General features: G+C 41.0%; 1 protein-coding gene across 1 annotated transcript in view; it reads right to left on the reverse strand.

Moving 5' to 3' along the window:
* gli3 (GLI family zinc finger 3) overlaps window positions 1-19,088 on the reverse strand; it is a 365,376-nt gene that overhangs the window by 302,880 nt on the left and 43,408 nt on the right. Inside the window, exon 2 of the mRNA XM_052022712.1 lies at window positions 16,860-17,022. Coding sequence (XP_051878672.1) covers window positions 16,860-16,983 — 124 coding nt within the window. The 5' untranslated portion in view covers window positions 16,984-17,022. The remainder of the gene's footprint in view (window positions 1-16,859; window positions 17,023-19,088) is intronic.

The raw sequence follows: 19,088 nt of genomic DNA on the forward strand, positions 1-19,088 counted from the left end.
ATGGATTGAGTAAGATTGGCCTATACTCACTAGAGTTTGGAAGCATGAGAAGTGATCTCATTCCCATCTACAAAATTCTGAGAGAGGTGTTGGTGATTGTTTCCTGAAGGTGGAAGGACTACAATATAGCTCAATATCATGTCGTCAATGGCAACTAGGGGTAGGCTGTAGGTGCCAGCCTTGCTAGAAACATCCACATCCCCTGAATGAAAATATCACAAGAATGACGATTCTTTGTATATCCTAATTTTCACTCCAATGCCTTGTGTCACTTATGAGCTCTGTCATAGACAGCACATCACACATTTTAGGAAATCAGGACAACAACAGCACAGAAAATTAACAATGTAGAAATCCTTGAATTCTTACCATTCTTCCAAACCCTCAATTTTCCTATCAACAAAATATTATTTCTCATTTAGAATAAATTGTTATGTTACCCAGCAGGAGTAGAACAACATATATCGTAGCACCATTATGCAAAGAACGTAATTAGTCCTTATTAGCAGGGCTTTAAGATGGCTCGGCTTTAGCTAAACAATGAAACGTTAATCATTTGCTGGAAGAGGTGACAATGGATTTGTCACTTTCTTTGTTGAGTGCTACTTCAGATTAACCCGATTTCCCACTTTTAACAAAAGCTGCTGACACATCCAAAAATAGTAACTCTTATAAAAGATCCCTTCCTTCAAGAGCATATTGTCCACAAGGAGTGTTTGCATAGACAGCAATCGACACTTTGCTCATCCATAGCTTGAGTTAAGTACACACAGTACCTCAAAGGGTACAATAAAGCCATTCACCACCAACAACTCCTCTGAGGCATTTCAAAAATGGAGGCACACGGGTCCTTGTTTCTATTAGCAGCTGGCTAAGAGGTCAACCGTTACTAACCAGTTCAACCAATCCAAAGGAAACCCCTCTTGTAAAGTGCATGTAGAATTTTATTGCAACTCACTGCAGTAAACACATCACATTCTTTTCTCCAATGCTGAATATATCCACCCAGGTCTGATTACAACTTGCCTTAAGGAGGAAAAACACCAAATATTTGTAATCTTGTAGGAAAAAAACATTAGTTTGGCAAGAAAAAGTTAACAAAAGAAGAGGAAGTTGGTTTGTTTACATGTATGCAACTCATTTGGTGGTGAAAAATTCAATTTATAATTTTTAAAAGTAACCTACGCAAAACACACAAGGATAGTTTGATCAAAATATACAATCATTTCATAAATAGATATCTTTATTAGTCACATGTACATTGAAACACACAGTGAAATACATCATATACAGTGAAATAGAATCATAGAGAGACACAGCAAGCCCTCAGGATCTTCGGTCCACTGAGTCTGTACCAACCATCAGCTATAGATGAAAGTATCACTTAAGAAAACATCCAAAATCAAACTTATTTTCCAGAGAATCAAGCTAAAATGTTAATAATAATAAATTCCAAAGAACCAATTCATACGTCTCCAATTAAAAATTTCCAAATTGTGTTTTGGTGCAGCTATGGTGATTATTTAATTATACTCTAACTTAGAATGCTGGTGTTGTCTGACAATATTCAAAATGAACACACTGGCCAGCCAAAATATTAACTTACACCTATGCTTGCATCAATACAAAGTATTATACAATAGCAGCTCCCAATGTCCATCAACATAAACATCCCCAAGTCTCTGACTTCCTCAACGAAGTTATGCATTTAATCAACTCTTTAGGACATTTAGTTATGGGATGTGGGTATTGAGAACTTTGGGGGGGGGGGAGAAAAAGCTGCCTAAAATGTTGCAAAGGCAAAGGTAATTGTACAAAAGATGCCGTTCGAATAGAACTTGAAGACCAGGTGTAATCTATAAATGCTTTAGTGGTTTATCAAAATAATCTATCTGCATTTTCTGTTATCTTATGGATTGTCCCTCAAGGCTATAAACACAGTTATCAATCCATTCCAGGGGCCTGTCTACAAACTGAACTCAGTGCTGGGGGGAATAAACTATAAGCTTGAGGCAAGCTTCTGCAATAGCAAATGCTAAAACATAGGAAGTCAGTAAATTGTGATTGATAGCTCCTCTGCATTTTGCCTTCTTCAAAGGGACTGGAAATTTGCAACTTCTGTAAACTATTCATTTCAAGTACAATCAAACTAAAACACTGTGTGCTTAATGCAATTTTTATGGGGTGTGTATAGAATTGTGTGTGATAAAAGGGATTTGTTAAGATTCATCACCTCCTGGTGTGAGGAGTACATCAGTTGAATCCAATCACCATAGCCCATCATGACAGCTGCAGAGGTTTATGCCTTGTCAGAGCAGCAGAGGGAGAGGGTTTCTGGCCCAGTTCATGGCGTGGAAGCGCAGTGAAGGGATGAAGACCTCATGCTGTTTTGTGGAGGGGGTGGGGTGGGGTCATAGTGAAGGGGGGTGGGGTGGGGAGGGAAAAACAATTTCATTCTGGTCAGGCAGTGTGGCTTACGCTGTTGCTACCAAAGTTATCACAATCACAGTAATGTTGCCACAATCATTCCAGGAAAATTACCCCTCCAACTTTTGAGATGGTTTGTATTTATCAGCAGCAGGGAACAAAAGTGGAACTGCAAAACCCCCTCACTTGGATTTTAAAAAATATGACAAACAGCATAGTTGCAATTTCTTTGAATACTGCCTAAGCGTAAATGCATCAGCTCTTAGTTCAAAGGCCTTTGAAAAGGTGCTTCAAATTTTAAACTACTTTATCCACGACTGTTCTGCACACAACTGGCTCTGGGTTGGCTCCACATAATCCTACTTCATGTCAAAAGCACTTCTTGCGGAGCTAAGGCGATGTAGGTATTCTTCCTGCTGTTTTTAATCATAATCTAACGGATTTAAGATTGCAAAAGAAATGTAAACTTTACCAATGGTTAATAGAAATTCACACAACCTGGAGCAATGAGGAAAAAGGGTCATGCATGTAAAATGCTTCAGAACTTCTGTTCTCAATCAATCACCAAAGACCAATGATATCATTAAAACCTTTGATCACAGATCTTCTTTCATGCTCACAATCACAGTTGGAGTGACCTGGGTTTATAGAAACGATGGAGAGAATACCTCAGAGACAAAACACAGTTAAATCGGAGCAATCATCAAATCGTTCCTTGGAAAGGAGGGAAAGATAATGTACGTTAAAGGAATACAAAACACACACTTCGTGCTCAACAGTATTCAAATACAAATCTCACATTAAATTAACTCTGGCGAGTCTGCACAGCACTTCAAACTCACATTAAATGACCCTGGAATGAAATTGCTATGAAGTTCTTTACTAAAAATTGTCAGCTCAATTTTGTTTTTGAAATAAGAAACAAAATAAGTTTTCATATTTGAGTGAGTTAAAGTTTCAGATTAAGATCCATTTAGATGCAATTACAATGTTTGAAAGGCGTGTGGACAGGTACTTGGATAGGAAAGGTGGAGAGGGATATGGGCCTAATGTAAGTAACTGGGATTAGCGTAAAGAGCACCACAGTCAGCATGGATGAGGGGGTCTGAAAGGGCCCGATCCTGTGCTATACACTTCTGTAATTCTAGATGTAAAAATTAGGAACACCGCCAGAATGTAAGCTACTTATGGCTGAAAATGCAATACTATCAGAATCAGGTTTACTATCACTGACATATGTCATGAAATTTGTTGTTTTGCGGCAACAGTACAGTGCAAGACATAAAAATTAATATGTTACAAAAATAAATAATTAAATGGTGCGAAAGAGGAATAACGAGGCAGTGTTCATGGACCGTTCCGAAATCTGATGGTGGAGAGGAAGAAGCTGTTCCTGAATCATTGAGTGTGGGTCTTCAGGCTCCTGTACCTCCTCCCCAATGGTAGTAACGAGAAGAGGGCATGTCCCGGATGCTGAGGGTCCTTAATGATGGATGCTGCCTTCTTGAGGCACCGCCTCTTGAAGATGTAAACAGCAAATGTAACTAAAACGTCATTCCATATAAAAACATGGAAATTTTTCTTCCACTAACAGTAAGCATGGAAGGGTTGTTCCAGCTCCTTTGCCAGGCCTACTGTTTTGTTTTATTTGTACAGGAGCAGGAAATGCAACTGTGGCCTCCAATCCCACTACAAGGAAGCGATTTTCTTCAACAAGCAGATGGCACAGGGTTACCACCACAATCTGATGGAGAGTCTGCATTCAGAACGGTCAGATATTGTGCCAGCTTTTGGTTTCAATCCATCTGATCCCTCAGGTGAATTTCTAAGACAGGACCTGGGTAATACTATTCTACAAATAACACCTGACAAAAGAGGATGTAGCCATTTAGCTTCTTCAGTCCTATTTGTGGAACCTTGTTATGCACAATGGGGTGATGAGTTTCCTTTCATTTAAATGTGACTGCGCGTATACGCACTAGTTGGGAAAACCCCAACATACAGGAAAATGTTGTATGAGCACACTCCTTTATTTGATACTCTCTTGGTTTATTTTTTCTTGTCTTGCCACCACCTGCATTGGTATTAAACTGTGAGATAATGGAGGCCCCTGATCTGTCTGAACTGCTCCACAGGCATCTTGCAGAAGTTTGATGGCCAACTCTATATTTGTTCAATTTTTTTAAAAAACATTAAGTTCACAAATGAAAAACCCAGTTAAAAAGAGCTTTGTAAAATAATGTTGATGAAAAAATGGCAATTTTGTCCTTTCTAAGGAAGTGGGGTACTAGAGACTCTGCCCCCTGCCAACAACCCACAACAGTTTCAACCTATGGTTCATCTCAAACCAAGAGGAAGATCAGAGTAAAGCAACTGGGTTCACTACAGCCAGAGGAAAAGAAACAGGTTTCCTTGCAGCTGGCTTCAACAAATTTATTTGGGTTACTATTAGCCAAGAGACAGCCAAGCTTTGGAAACCAACAGACCCCACTATGCAAAGGGTAGGATAATTGTCAAAATTTGCAGTTTGTGCTTTGGCTATCTAAAAAAAACAGCAAATGCCAAACATGCAGAAATAAATAACCCAGTTTCTGATTTTCACCTCTCACATGCTTGCTGTACAGGATTATCAGGATTTAATTCTTGAAGAAAGGGACAGGTAGTTACCCAAATTTGATCCCTTGGAGTCTCAGCTGGAGACGTGACCAGTTAAATATTAGTTATACCTAATTTTTAATTTTTTTTCTTTAGCTTAGTTTGGTTTGATATATTGTTTATAATTTTTCTTGTTTTGGGTTTTTTTTCTTTTTTTTATATTTTATAATAAATCTTTTTCTTTTATATTATATTCATTCACTAACAAATCATTGGATCTACAGATTTTTTTAAAACTCTATTGTTCCTTATGATTATCCATGTCATGATTGTTCTCCTGATCTCTTTGTATAACATGTATAAACATTGATATATTAATCTGTATTAATTTGAAAACTAATAAAAAGATTGAAAAAAAGAAAAATATTAGTTATTCCTTCAACAACGGTTGATCACTGCAATCTGTCATACGATGTTGAAAACGGTCATAAGATGGTAATGCTATGTGGCATTATTTCAAAAATAAGTGCTTACTAAAAAAAAAGCAGATAAAAGCATAAACTCTGCACCACTTTAGAAGTCAAGATGTTTACACATGACACTTTTCAAGGCGGCCACTGGATGTAGTTTGCAGTTCAACTCACTTTCATCAGCTTATTAGTGGATTTACCAATGCAGGAGATCAATGAGCAAATAGCTATTGGCATGAACAGCACAGGATTGTGAGGGACAACAAATTTCCAAGACACTGCCATCTTCAGTGGCTCTTTAGTCCATGCATTCACAATGAACGAAAGTAGCTGATACACATTGTTGTAAAGAGTTGGCTCACAGCACTTTACAAGAACAGTGATGACCTGAAACCTATCAACATTACAAAAAGAGGATGTGTTGGCAGTCTTGAGGTATATAGAGGTGGATAAATCACCAGACCTGGCCAAGTGTATCCCAAGACATTGTGGGAAGCAAGGGAAGAAAGTGCTGGGGCCCTGGCAGAGACTTTTGTACTTTCCTTCGTCACATACAAGGTACCAGAAGACTGGAGTGTGGCTAATATTGTGCCTTTATTTAAGAAGGGCTGCAAGGACAAGCCAGGGAACTACAGACAGTTGAGCCTAACATCAGTTGTGGGAAAGTTATTGAAGGGGATTCTGAGAGACAGGATCTAGCTGCATTTGGAAAGGAAAGGACTGATTAGGGGTAGTCAGCATGGCTTTGTGTGTGGGAAATCATGTCTCACGAATTTGATTGAGTTTTTTTTGCAGAGGTGACCAAGAGGACTGATGAGGGCAGGGCAGTAGACGTTGTCTACATGGACTTTAGCAAGGCCTTTGACAAGGTCATACATGATAGGCTGTCCAGAAGGTTAGATCACATGGGATCCAGGGTGAGCAAGCCAAATGGCTACAAAATTGGCTTGGTGAAAGGAGGCAGAGGGTGGTAGCAGAGGGTTGCTTTTCAGACTGAAGGCCTGTGACCAGTGATGTGCCATAGGGATCCAGGTTGGGTCCCCTGATTATTATATTAACAAGGCTTTGTCTCAAGGGGCTTTGGCAAGGAGGCACAGGTAAGAACAGGTGAGGTTTTCATTTTCCTGTTCACCCTTAGCCCTTGACTCAATGTAGGCAGGATGGCAGTGGAACGCTCCTCTTGCAAGATGTGGGAAGTCAGGGAACCTCACGGTCTCCCTGATGACTACATCTGTGGGAAGTGCACCCAGCTGCAGCTCCTGACAGACCTGGTCAAGGAAATGGAGCTGGAGTTGGATGTACTCAGGATCACCCAGGATGCTGAGAGCATCATAGGTGGGACTTTTACTGAGGTGGTCACACCCAAGGTGCAGGCTTCAGATAGATGGGTGGCCATCAGGAAAAGTAAGAGGAGTAGGCAGATAGTACAGGGTTCCCCAGTGGCTGTTCCCCTAACCTCTTTGGATACTGTTTGGGGGGGGGGGTGGAGGGCGAGGTGATCTTTCAGGGGCTAGCAGCAATAGTCAGGTCTCTGGCACTATGACCGGCTCTGAGGCTCAGAGGGAAAGGGTGCAGTCAGGCAGGGCGATGTTGATAGGAGACTTGATAGTGAGGGGGACAGACAGGAGATTCCATGGCTGCAGAAGAGGTGCCAGGATGGCGTGTTGCCTTCTTGGTGCCAGGGTCAAGGATATCTCTGAGCAGTTGCAGAACATTCTTGAGGGGGAGGGCGAACAGCCAGAGGTCATTGTACATGTTGGTGCAAATGACACAGGTAGAACAAGGGATGAGGTCCTGCCTGCAGAATGAGTATAGGGAGTTAGGTAAGAAGTTCCTATATCTCGAGGGCAGTGATCTCTGGATTACTCCCGGTACCATGTGTTAGTGAGGTCAGAAATAGAAAGGTAGGCCAGATGCGTGGATGACGAGTTGGGCAGGGGGCAGGGATTCAGGTTCTTGGACCACTAGAATTCCTTCTGGAGTAGAGGTGATCTGTACAAGAGGGATGGGTTGCACTTGAACCAGAGAGGGACCAATATCCTTGCAGGAAAATCTGCTAGTGCCACACAGGAGGGTTTAAACTAGATTGGCAGTGGTGTGGGACTCAGAGCAGGAGCAAGTCATGGGATAAAGCAGTAGGCAGTGAGAGCAACTTCAGGATGTGGATTAGCTCTGAGGACTGGGATGTTATAGCCATAACAGAAACGTGGCTGAGAGAATGGCAGGACTGGCAGCTCAATGTTCCAGGATACAGATGCTTCATGTGTGACAGACGTACAAGTGAGGAGAGGGTGTTGCCTTTTTGAAAAGGGAGGACGTAACAGCAGTGCTTAGAGACAACATTCTTGGAGGATCGTCCAGTGAGACCATATGGGTAGAATAGAAACAAGAAGGGGCGGGTCACTCCAGTCAGGCTGTATTATAGACTCCCACCCACCCCCCACCCCCCCAATAGTCAGCAGGAACTTGAAGTGCAGGTGTGTAGAGAAATTGCTCATAGTTGCAAGAATAATAGGGTTGTATTAGTGGGAGATTTTAATTTCCCCAGTATTGACTGGGCCACCCAGAGTGTTAAGGGCCTGGACAGGGTGGAATTTTGAAATGTATCCAGGAAAGTTTCCTGAATTAATATATAGAGGGCCTTACTCGGGAGGGTACAATACTAGACCTCCTCTTGGGGAATGAGGCAGGGCAGGTAACTGAAGTAGCAGTCAGAGAGCACTTTGGCTCTAGTGACCATAATTCTACTAGCGTTAAGAAGTGGTCCATAGGTTAGGGTCCTAAACTAGAGCAGAGTTAATTTTGGGGGAATTAGGCAGGATCTAGCAGAGGTCGACTGGGAGAGCCTGTTTGAAGGGAGAGGAACGAATGGTAAGTGGAAGGCTTTTAAGAGTGTGATATCAAGAGTCCAGGGGCAGCATATTCCTGTCAGGGTGAAGGGTAAACCTGGCAAGTTTAGGGAACCCTGGCTGATGAGAGATAATGAGGCTCTGGTCAAGAAAAAGAAGGAAGCATACATTGGGCTCAGGAGGTCAGGGACGAGTGAATTCCTTGATGACTATAAAAAGATTAAGAATACACTTGAGGGAAATCAGGAGGGCAAAGACAGGGTATGAGATGGATCTGGCAGGCAAGGTTAAGGAAAACCCCAAGAGGTTCTATAGAGATATTAAGAATAAAAGGGTGGCTAAGGAGAGAGCAGGTCCCCTTAGCGATCAGCAGGGCCGCTGATGTCTCGAGCCACAGGAGGTGGGTAGGAATTTTAATGAATATTTCTCCTCTGTGTTTACCGAGGAGAAAATCATGGTTGCTCAAGAGATAAGGAAAACAAGTGGAGATGTTTTGGAGAACATTCATATTACCAGGAAGGAGGTATTTTCAGCTTTAGAGCACATTAAGGTGGATAAATCCCCATAGCCTGAGCAAGTATATCCTGTGGAAGGCTAGAGGAAAAATTGCAGAGGACCTTGCAGAGATATTTGCTTCATCATTAGCTACTGGTAAAGTTTCCGAAGACTGGAAGATGGTAAATGTCCTTCTGTTGTTTTAGAACTGACGTCAGTGGTGGGGAAGTTACTGGAGGGAGTTCAGAGGGACAGGATTTACCAGCATTTGGATAGACAGAGTCTAATTAGGAGGAGTCAGCGTGGCTTTGTGCATGGGAGGTCATGTTTGATGAATCTTCTAGAGTTTTTTGAAGAGGTAACCAAAAGGGTAGATGAGGGTAGGATAATGGATGTTGTGTATTTGGACTACAGCAAGGCCTTTGACAAGGTCCTGCATGGCAGGCTGGTCTGGAAGCTTGGGTTCCATGCAATCCAGGGAGAGCTAGTTAGGTGGAGTCAAAATTGGCTCGGAGGTAAGAAGCAGAGGGGAGGGTGGTGGTTAAAGGCACAGGATTCTGCAGATGCTGGAATCTGGAGCAACTCACACAAAAAGTGCTTGAGGAACTCAGCATCTATGGAGAGAAATAAACAGTCAACATTTCAGGTCGAGACCCTGATGACCAGCATGCTAAATGCACTTTTTGTGTATGTTGCTGATGGCGGTTGAGGTTGTTTCTCGGGATGGAGGCCGGTGACTAGTGGTGTGCCACAGGGGTCGGTGATGGGACCCTTGTTATTCGTTATTTATAGAAATGATTTGGATGTGAATGCACAAGGCTTGATCAGTAAGTTTGCAGATGACATGAAGTTAGGAGTTGCTGTTGATAGTGAAGGCTATCGCAGATTACATGGAGATTTTGATCAGTTAGGGGTGGGCCAAGGAGCGGCAAATGAATTTCAACACAGTTAAGTGTGAGGCGATGCACTTTGAAAAGTCAAAGCAGAGTAGACTTGTACTGTGAACGGTAGGGCACTAGGGAGTTAATGGAACAGAGGGATCCAGGAGTACAAGTGCATAATTCATTGAAAGCAATGTCACAGGTAGGCAGGGTGGTGAAAGAGGCATTTAGCATGTTGGCCATCAGTCAGGAGTATCAGAGTTGGGAAATTATGTTGCAGTTGTATAAGTCGGTGGTGTGGTCGCCCTGTTATAGGAAAGGTGTGGTTAAACTGGAAAGAACGCAGAGAAGATTTACGAGGATGTTGCCGGGACTCGAGGGCCTGAGTAATAGGGAGAGGTTGGCCAGGCTCGGTCTTTATTCCTTGGAACGTAGGAAAATGAGGGGTGACCTTATAGAAATGTTTAAAAGTATGGGAGGCATCGATAAGGTGGACGGTAACAGTCTTTTCCCCAGGGTAGGGGAGTCCAAAACTAGGGTGCATAGATTTAGGGTGAGAGGGGAAAAGTTTAAAAGGGACCTGAGGGGCAACTTTTTCCCACACAGAAGGTAGTGAGTATATGGAACGAGCTGCCAGAGGAAGTGGGTGAGGCAGGTACAATAGTATCATTTAAGAAGCACTTGGATAGGTGCATGGAGGGACAAGGCTTGGAGGGATATGGGACAAACGCAGGAAATTGGGACTAGGTAGGTGGACAGTGGTCAGCATGGACTCGTTGGGCCAAAGGGCCTGTACCCACGCTGTACTGCTCCATAAATCTATTTGGATCAGAATGTAGGTGGCGTGATTAGTAAATTTACGGATGACACCAAAATTGGTGGTTAGTGGACAGTGAAGAAGGTTGCCTAAGGTTACAACAGGATCCAGACCAAGTGAGAAAGTGGGCAAAGATGAAATTTAACTCACACAAGTGCAAAGTGACACATTTTGGGAAGTTAAACCAGGACAGAACAGTGAATGACAAGGCCCTGGGAAGCATTATAGAACAGAGAGACATAGGAGTACATGTACGTAGTTTTCTGAAAGTGGTGACACAGCTAGACAGGGTGGTAAAGGCAGCGTATGGAACACTTGCCTTCATCGATCGGGGCACTGAGTGCAAGAGTTGGGACGTCATGTTACAGTTGTACAAGACGTTGGTGAGGCCGCACCCGGAGTGTTGTGAGCAGTTCTCATTGGTGTATCATAGGAAGGATGTTACTAAGCTAGAGAGGATGCAGAAAAGATTAACGAGGATGTTGCTGGGACAGGAGGGCTTGAGCTGTAAGGAGAGACTGGGACTGTTTCCCCTGGAGCAAAGGAGGCTGAGGGGTGAACTCACAGAAGTTTATTAAATCATGAGGGGCATGGATAAGGTGGATGATCACGGTCTTTTTCCCAGGGTAGGGGAATCTAAAACTAGAGGGCACAGGTTTACGGTGAGAGGGGAAAGATTGAAGGGGACCACATATACAGAATGAGCTTCCAGAGGAAGTGGTAGAGCTGCGTACAATTACAATGTTTAAAACACATTTGGATGGGTTTGTTGATCGGAAAGGTTCGGAGAGTATGGACCGTACACAGGCACGCTCAGAAAGGCACCTTAGTCAGCATGGATGAGTTTAGCTGAGGGGACTGTTTCATGCTGTGTAACTCCCTGATTCTATGCCTCTCATCTGTGGGTTAGATCTGAAGTGAGTATCCAGGTAAATGAAAGATCATTGTAAAATCCTGCATCTTTGGATTTGGCAAAATCTAGCTTCGTACTGCCTGTCATTTGGTTGTTAAGGGGAATGAACTGACACCAAAAGGGAAAACAATGCACATGCACACATTGGTAAGGCATTTGCAGATGCAATGGTAATATCCACGAACAGTATGCAGAGTAAACAGATTGCACTTGGAGCTCAACTCTCCATCTAATGCTTTCAACAGCAGGAAGAAGCCCCATCAACATTACTTAAAGAGATCATTAACCATTGGCAAGCTAATTGCTGAGCAATTTGTATTGGTTTTTCAAAAATTTCTGCAAGCTAATGAATAACATGTTTATCACTGGCTGAGGCTGAAATAGTTCTAATAAGCAAGCAACATAAATTTGGTGTGCATCAGGTGCAAATTAATTAAGCATCATGCTCCCCGTGTAGTTTTGAAAGCTATTCAACTTAACTGCCAATATCTATTTTTTTGGTGAGCTTTTGGTTCAGTAGTTACCATTGGCCATACAGAGCCTTCAACATTAGACTCAGCTGACAAATCCTTGGCTCTATGCCTTATCCCCGTAAAGTGGCCATCCTCCAGTACTGCGATCTGATTATTGGGTGCTGGAATTGAAGCCCCAACTACGGTTCAGGCTGAGGGTACCATCAATTGAAGCAAATTATATTAAACCTCTATTATAATGAGTTTGCATGGAAATAATATTCCTCCTCAATTCCATTTTGGGGAGTGGGGCAGAAATGAGATCACTTAGACACCCTCCCCATTGCATGGAAAAGACATGCACATCTAATTGGCTTGACATTACAACAAGCAGTAAACTGACTCTACTTTTTCAGGAGGACGAGAAATAAGTGTCACAGTAGGGAGGTGCTCGGGCAGATGATACAAAGAGGGTAATGTGAAATAAAGTGCCACAGATTAGGACAAATTTCTAGCCAATCCTTCCACCTAGTCAGCCTTGTACCATGTCTTTGTAAAACAGACTTGCTGATTTAATCCTTTAGTATCAGAGATGCCATTACCCCACCTACCACAGGTTTCACTGGTTATTAGATCATGCAAATGGCACTGGACAAGCAAATAACAACCAATAGTTATCTGTCCCTATACCATGTGTACACACACCTAAGCAGAGTTATCACCAGCAGAAATCCTAGATGAAATTCTTTTCCTCTACTGGGGCATTTAAGAAGCCCATCAGCTTCAGTGAATGAGATCAGCTAATTCAAGGGTCAAACTCATTGTGCACTTACCAAATGAATGAGTTCTAAACAGTTTCATAAGCATACCACATAAAAACTGTCATAGGGGAGAAAAGTGCAAATCAGATTTACCACTACAAATAATACAAAGCTAAATATTTAAAGTTAGGTGATTTGATAATGAAAATGAAATGTAAAGTCCTAAAGAGCTTGTTACTCAGTGATAACAGTTTCAGGAAACCTCCAGCCACAATAACACTTGTGCACCCAGGTAAAAATGAGCTGAGAGGGAGACAGCTTGGAAATGAAAGGTTTCAGAATCAGCAAGTAAGGACACAGCTATAGAAAAATAAATGAGAGAAAAATCTAGGAATTTTTATCCCTTCTTACATTGAAGAAAGATGACACAGACACAGAAAGAAATATGAACTGGCACTCCTTCAAATGCTCAGAAGTTAAAATGCCCAGGTTAACATCCACGATTTGATTAATGTGCCCTCAGCAGTATATTTGAAGCCAAATTCAAAAATCAATAGATATATGTTGTTTGAGAACACATACAACAAAAGCTTCCATCCACCTATTAATGTAGGTGGCTCAACAATTTTGAGCTTTATACTTTTTCATCTCCACAGACTTTGATCAACCCCTCGGAACAATATTCTCAGAAAGCAGTTTATTACCCACTCCATCAAGTGATCAATGATTTCATTAATATGACAGATCACAAAACTGTCATATCATTGATACAGGCTTGAAAGATGATTCCAGTTTCCTGCCACATTTCCACTGTCTGGGATCCTTACTGGCAGCTTGACTCCATTCAATATTTTCACAGACACAGAAAACTAAAAATCCATTTTCAAACCAATTTCAATTAGAATCCGGAGTTGTTATCACAGGTGCAGCAGAATGGGTCTGTAAGTGGAAAAGTCGTCTGTCCATTCTGAAATGAAACCTTATCTGCAGTCACAAAGATGGCTGAGGACATCCTATCTGTAATTTACTTTTTATCCTGTGTTAACTTAAGCTTACTTCTGTCATATGGAATTCCGACTATTTTCTGTTAGTGGGTAATCTAAAAGCTTAGGGAGTATATGTGAGTCTTGATCTCTTCTGCACGAACTTTCCTTTGAACACTTATTCCCACTAAACAAATTTTAAATAACTGAAAATTACGCATGAGGATGAAGGTCAATGCTTTCTACTTTGCATAATTTTGCAAATTTCATTTCCATTTAAGTTTCACAAATCTAAAATAAATAGCATTTTTTTTTAAAATGTAAAGCAATAATGTGCTGTCTCCACCCATTACATTCCTAGAGATTTTCAATTGCAAGGACTGGAACATCAGTGTTTCATTAATTCCGCACCCAAGTGGTGAGGCTTTTCTCTCATCTCCTCAGTCCCCTTTAGCAAATTATCCCATGACGGTGGATTTATTCTCTCAAAGACCCCAGACTTTGCAAAGCAACAAAAGAATCAGAAGACTTTCTGGTCCACCTGCCTGGCGAATGATGAGGCAGAGAACAGCATCCCCCAGAGAAACCAATCAAACCATTGTGTGGCACAGTCAGACCTTTTCAACTGTCAAACTAGGAGAGGTGGAAAAGAGATGAAAGAACTTGAGATGAAGCTACCATTTATAGAAAGATACAGGATTGGTCTCCTAAGATTTAATAATTGGGATAGTACTCAACTTTAACTAAAAAAAACAGCATGCATTAGCCCAGCCAAATGAAAAGAAAGTTAATGGAAAATCCCTAGCCTTTACCACTTTGCAATTTTACTCTCTGAATCAGGTATGTTCAATGAGTTTGAATAATAAATACTTAAAGCTTCCGAGGTCTACGTAGCAATCCAAAACCTTTCAAAACAAAAATTGTGCTGACTTTCCAAAGAGAAAATTAAACAGAACTTTATTAAATAAGTGCAAAATTTACAACTTTTTTGGGACAAAAAGAACCCAGCAATTTTGTGAAACTTAAATATTATCAAGCAAAAGAAAATTTTAAGTGGTACACGCTTCTATCTCAAAATGTTTTGCGCTCCCAACAGATAAAAGCAATTTTTTTAAAAAAAAGCAGATTCTGGAATGTTTCCTTTTCACTTTGTTAGGTGGGTGGATTGGGGGAGGGGGAAGAACAAGGTTGGGGGATGGTGAGTGGAGGATGGTTGTAAGTAAGGTTTCCTTAATAGGGCTAAAATCTAGTCTGTCCCAGAGGAGTCAGAGATCCTTATCAGACACTGTGGATTGGGTTTCATGGCATTCCTGACTGCCTTGTATCATAATGTAAGCACCCCCTCTCCTGCCCTTCCGAATATTAAATGCAAAGCTCTCCATGTTGCTCACTGCCTTTTTTCAACTCTGACCCATACAATGTGACTCACACATTACTTCATTCTGACCATGAGGCCCATAAATGGGTAAAAAGTTTTAACACTCCTTTCAAAGCAGCACTGGCTGGAAAATACAAGCTATCACTACAACAGGAAGTGTTTCTAGCAAGAGCCCCACTGCTTTTTTTATACTGCCACCCCACAATGAATTTTTTTGTCCCCTCTGTCCGGAGTCCACAGAATAAAGAATGCTAAATAAAGGAGAAGGAAGGAGATAGGGTGAATTAGGATTCAGCACAATGTTTTGGGGACAATGGGTGGCTGGGGAGAATGATACGGGGGTGAAAATGTTAACAACTTCATTTCACTTGGGCACGCTTCAAACTCTGCAGTATCAGCTTTTGCACAATTGAAAGAAAACCGGGGATGTCCATGTGCCTTTGGAACACAGGATGATTTAATGTAACAGCCAAATCCTTGGCAATGATGTAAATGTTGTTGTGTCACTGGACTCAATAACTTTCTCATTGCAATATCTTACACATTGCAAAGCCGTCGCTCAGATTCACTGCTTTTGAAAAACTCATTTAGGTTTCAAGTTTCTGCTTATTAATCAAATAACAACACACCAAAAAAGATCACAAACAACAAGGAGTCATCTTCCTCTTAAAGTAGGGGGGAAGAAAATCATCTGCAGGAGACACACAAAAAACGTTTGCACACGTTGTGACATTCCATCTAGTCCCAAGTACAAACTCAGTACAGTGGTAACCAGGGCAGAAGGTGGCATAACAAGCTGGCAAGTGAAGGATATTTACACAGAATCTTACATCATAGGCCATTCAGGCAATCACATCTGTACCAGTTCTTTGAAAGTACTTTCCTGTTAGCCCATTTCCCTATTCCTTCCCTACGGCCAGGGATTTATCAGATTTCCTTTTAAAAGTTGTAATGGAAACTGCGTCCCGTTCTCCCAGGCTATGCGTAACTCTCTGCATAGCTTCTTCCCTTTTGTTTAGCCTTTGGATCTTTTGTAAATCTTTTTAAATCCTGTGACTTCTGATTACCAACTCTATTATTAGTGGAAGCAACTTCTTCTTACTAGTCTACAAGATCTCCTCATGGTATTGAGTAGTTCTCGCAAATCTCCTCAAACTTCCTGCCAAAAAGAAAAGAGCCACAGCTTCTCTCATCTATCCACATAGTCCTTCATCTCTGAACCTCTCAATGTATGTAAGACAGTCTCCAGCTGTGCGCACAGAATGCTTGTTAGTTTTGTACTTTGGTCTGAAGCTAACATTTTAATAGTAGACTGCAGGACTCTGCAAAACACAGGGGCAATCAATAAACCCTAATTTAGGCCATTTAAACATTGCCTGTTCTATCCATGCTCTTTCTATCCAATAAGTAGTGAACACTAAACCCCAACATGCCCCCATACATTTAATAATGGTGCAGAATACAGGCATCACATACCAATACACTTCTTAAAGGAGGAAGGAAACTCATTTTACACAAACAAGCAATTGGCCACAACTCCTCGCAAACAATTACTCAACCAACCAAAGGGGGAGGGGGGCGGAAAATCACATTAAATCTCACCAATTACAGAGAAGCTTTAACTACAACAAAACCCAGCAGTGCGTAAGAAAAATTGCTCAATGGTAAGCTTATAGAAGAGATTACTTTAATTCCAAATTCTTCTTCCTCCAGCCACCACCACTTTCTCAAAACAAACAAAAATCCAGGTGCAGATGATCCATTCACAAAGAATGCAGTGAACAAAAAAAAACTGCTGCTCTCACTGTTAGCAAATCCCTGTACACTACACCACTTACCATTGGACGTAGTACTGGAGGCTATGGCTTTTTCACTGACATCTGTGCGAGGAGATCCCTTTACAATGGAATTTTCTACTTTTTTCTTTTCAGCCGCAGTAGTGCTGTGTGACTGGGCATCCATGCTGACTTTTCATTCCCTTAGCTCTTAATACCAGCACAACTACAAGGAACAGAAAAAAATAATCATTGCTCATGAATTGAGATTCTTTAAGGAACATTATTTAAAATTAAAATCTACCTCTTTACATAACACGTCTGCAGGTAGTATGTTAAAACGTCTGCAAAATTTAAGCATATTAGTCTTACAACCTTTTCTATTACTCTTCAAGAATGTTAGGAAGATTTTATTTCAAAAATCATTCATCACAGATGCAAGAATAAGTGACAACACAGCCATAACTTTCCTGAAACTCTGCCCCATGGCTTCAATTTAAAACAATTTGCATTTCAGCACCAAACTACAGAAATAAAGGTCTCTTCTGGATATTATTAAGGTAAATTCCAATTTAAATTTATCAACATACATCCAATTTCACAGGTAAGCAGCAGGGAAAAAATGCCCTCTAACATTTTACAGAGTCAACAAATCCATGTTTTTTGTATTTTTGAACAAGTATGAAAGCTAGAATCCCAGACATTTTTAAACAAAATCCTGCTAATACCAATCATCACACAGGTGTGTCTCTCTCTTTAAAAAGAGATTATTTTCTGCTAAAAACCAGTAACCTTAAAAATACCTGACAATCAAAGCAAAACTGACACTTGGCAGATCTGCAGACTGGCAGAAATCAAAACTTTACTTAAGTCAAATGCATTCCATTGAATGTATGCAAAAAACAAGTCACTAAACTTAATTTATGGAGCAATATAAAAGTTTGTAATTGCATTTGAAAACCCAGTCAATGCAAGGTTTTGAGAACAGAGAGGTGGACAAACTGAAAGAATACACATCATTTGTGCACAATATCCCAAAGATGGGCTTGTTGCTTGGAGAATTGGCCACTGTAAATTGCCCAGAGTGGGTGTTAGGAGAATTGGGGGTTGTTAATAGGTTGCAGTGAAAAAAGTGAAAAAATAGGATTAATGGAACTGCTCTGAGAGCTGGGATAAATTTGAAGGGCTGAATATGTAAACCCCTGATAAATAAATAACACCACGACGTTATACTGTGGTAAGGACTGGAAAACGTTAGCTTGGAGGAAAGACTGCATTTCTAGGTATTTTTGTTTCTTTGAACAGTAGAGACTGAGTGTATACTTAATGAAGCTGTATCAAATTATGAGAGCCCTGAATAAATAGGAAAGACCCCTTTGCCCAAGTTGAAGGGACATAGCTTTTAAGTAATTGGTAGAACAATTGCAGGAAAGATGAGGAAAAATATTTTTACTCAGAGATAGGTAGGAAGCTGGAACTTATTGCCTGAAAGGTTGATTGAGGCAGAAACACTTAAAATGCCTCGATGCGTATTTGAAGAGCCATGACCTACAGGACAATGGATCAAGTGCTGGGAGATGCAATTAGATTGATAGCTCTTTTTTTAATGACATAGTCACAATGGGCTGAATTGCCTCCTTCTGTATCATACATTTTCTAGGATTCCATGACCATTGGTTAATGAAGATCTGAAGAAAACTATTCATACCACCTGTAATGTGAGCTATGCTTTATTCCTTTGTCCAATGCCTTCTCTATTTTTTCCCTTCCATTTTTCAGATCTAAATGGATAAACTTTGCTTGTCCTTTCCTTCCTCAACCTTGCTGTAAAGTCTCATTTCCTCTTGATCTCTTCAGATCTCATTTTTCATATTTTTGCTTTAACTGATTTTTTTTTTGTCTTCTACTCTGACTTGATCCTTACCTTATTTCTCTTTCACTATGCCCATTTTTTTTTCCCCTCATGCAGCCTTACTTTTATTCATTTCATTAGCGATTGCTTTGCCTCCTCTGGGAAGAGCTGTCCAAAATAGCAGTGTCACAGCATTCATCATCATTACATCAGCAGCAAGAAAGTTCGTACTGACTGTTATCAGCGTAAAGAGCACTCTGATCACTGTGCAAGCAAACATAACATGTTTAATTTTTAAGAAATAATCCTGAGTAGTTGGATCTGCAGCTGTACAGCTTTGATCTGCTCTATTCGAAGCAGTCTTTGGGGATACAATAAAACTCAAATGGTATAAACTACAACCAAAAGAAACACAAGGGGAGAGAGGAGCGAGCAGGAAA

The sequence above is a fragment of the Pristis pectinata genome, chromosome 9 (genome assembly GCF_009764475.1).
Source record: "Pristis pectinata isolate sPriPec2 chromosome 9, sPriPec2.1.pri, whole genome shotgun sequence".
Classification (NCBI taxonomy): Eukaryota; Metazoa; Chordata; class Chondrichthyes; order Rhinopristiformes; family Pristidae; genus Pristis; species Pristis pectinata.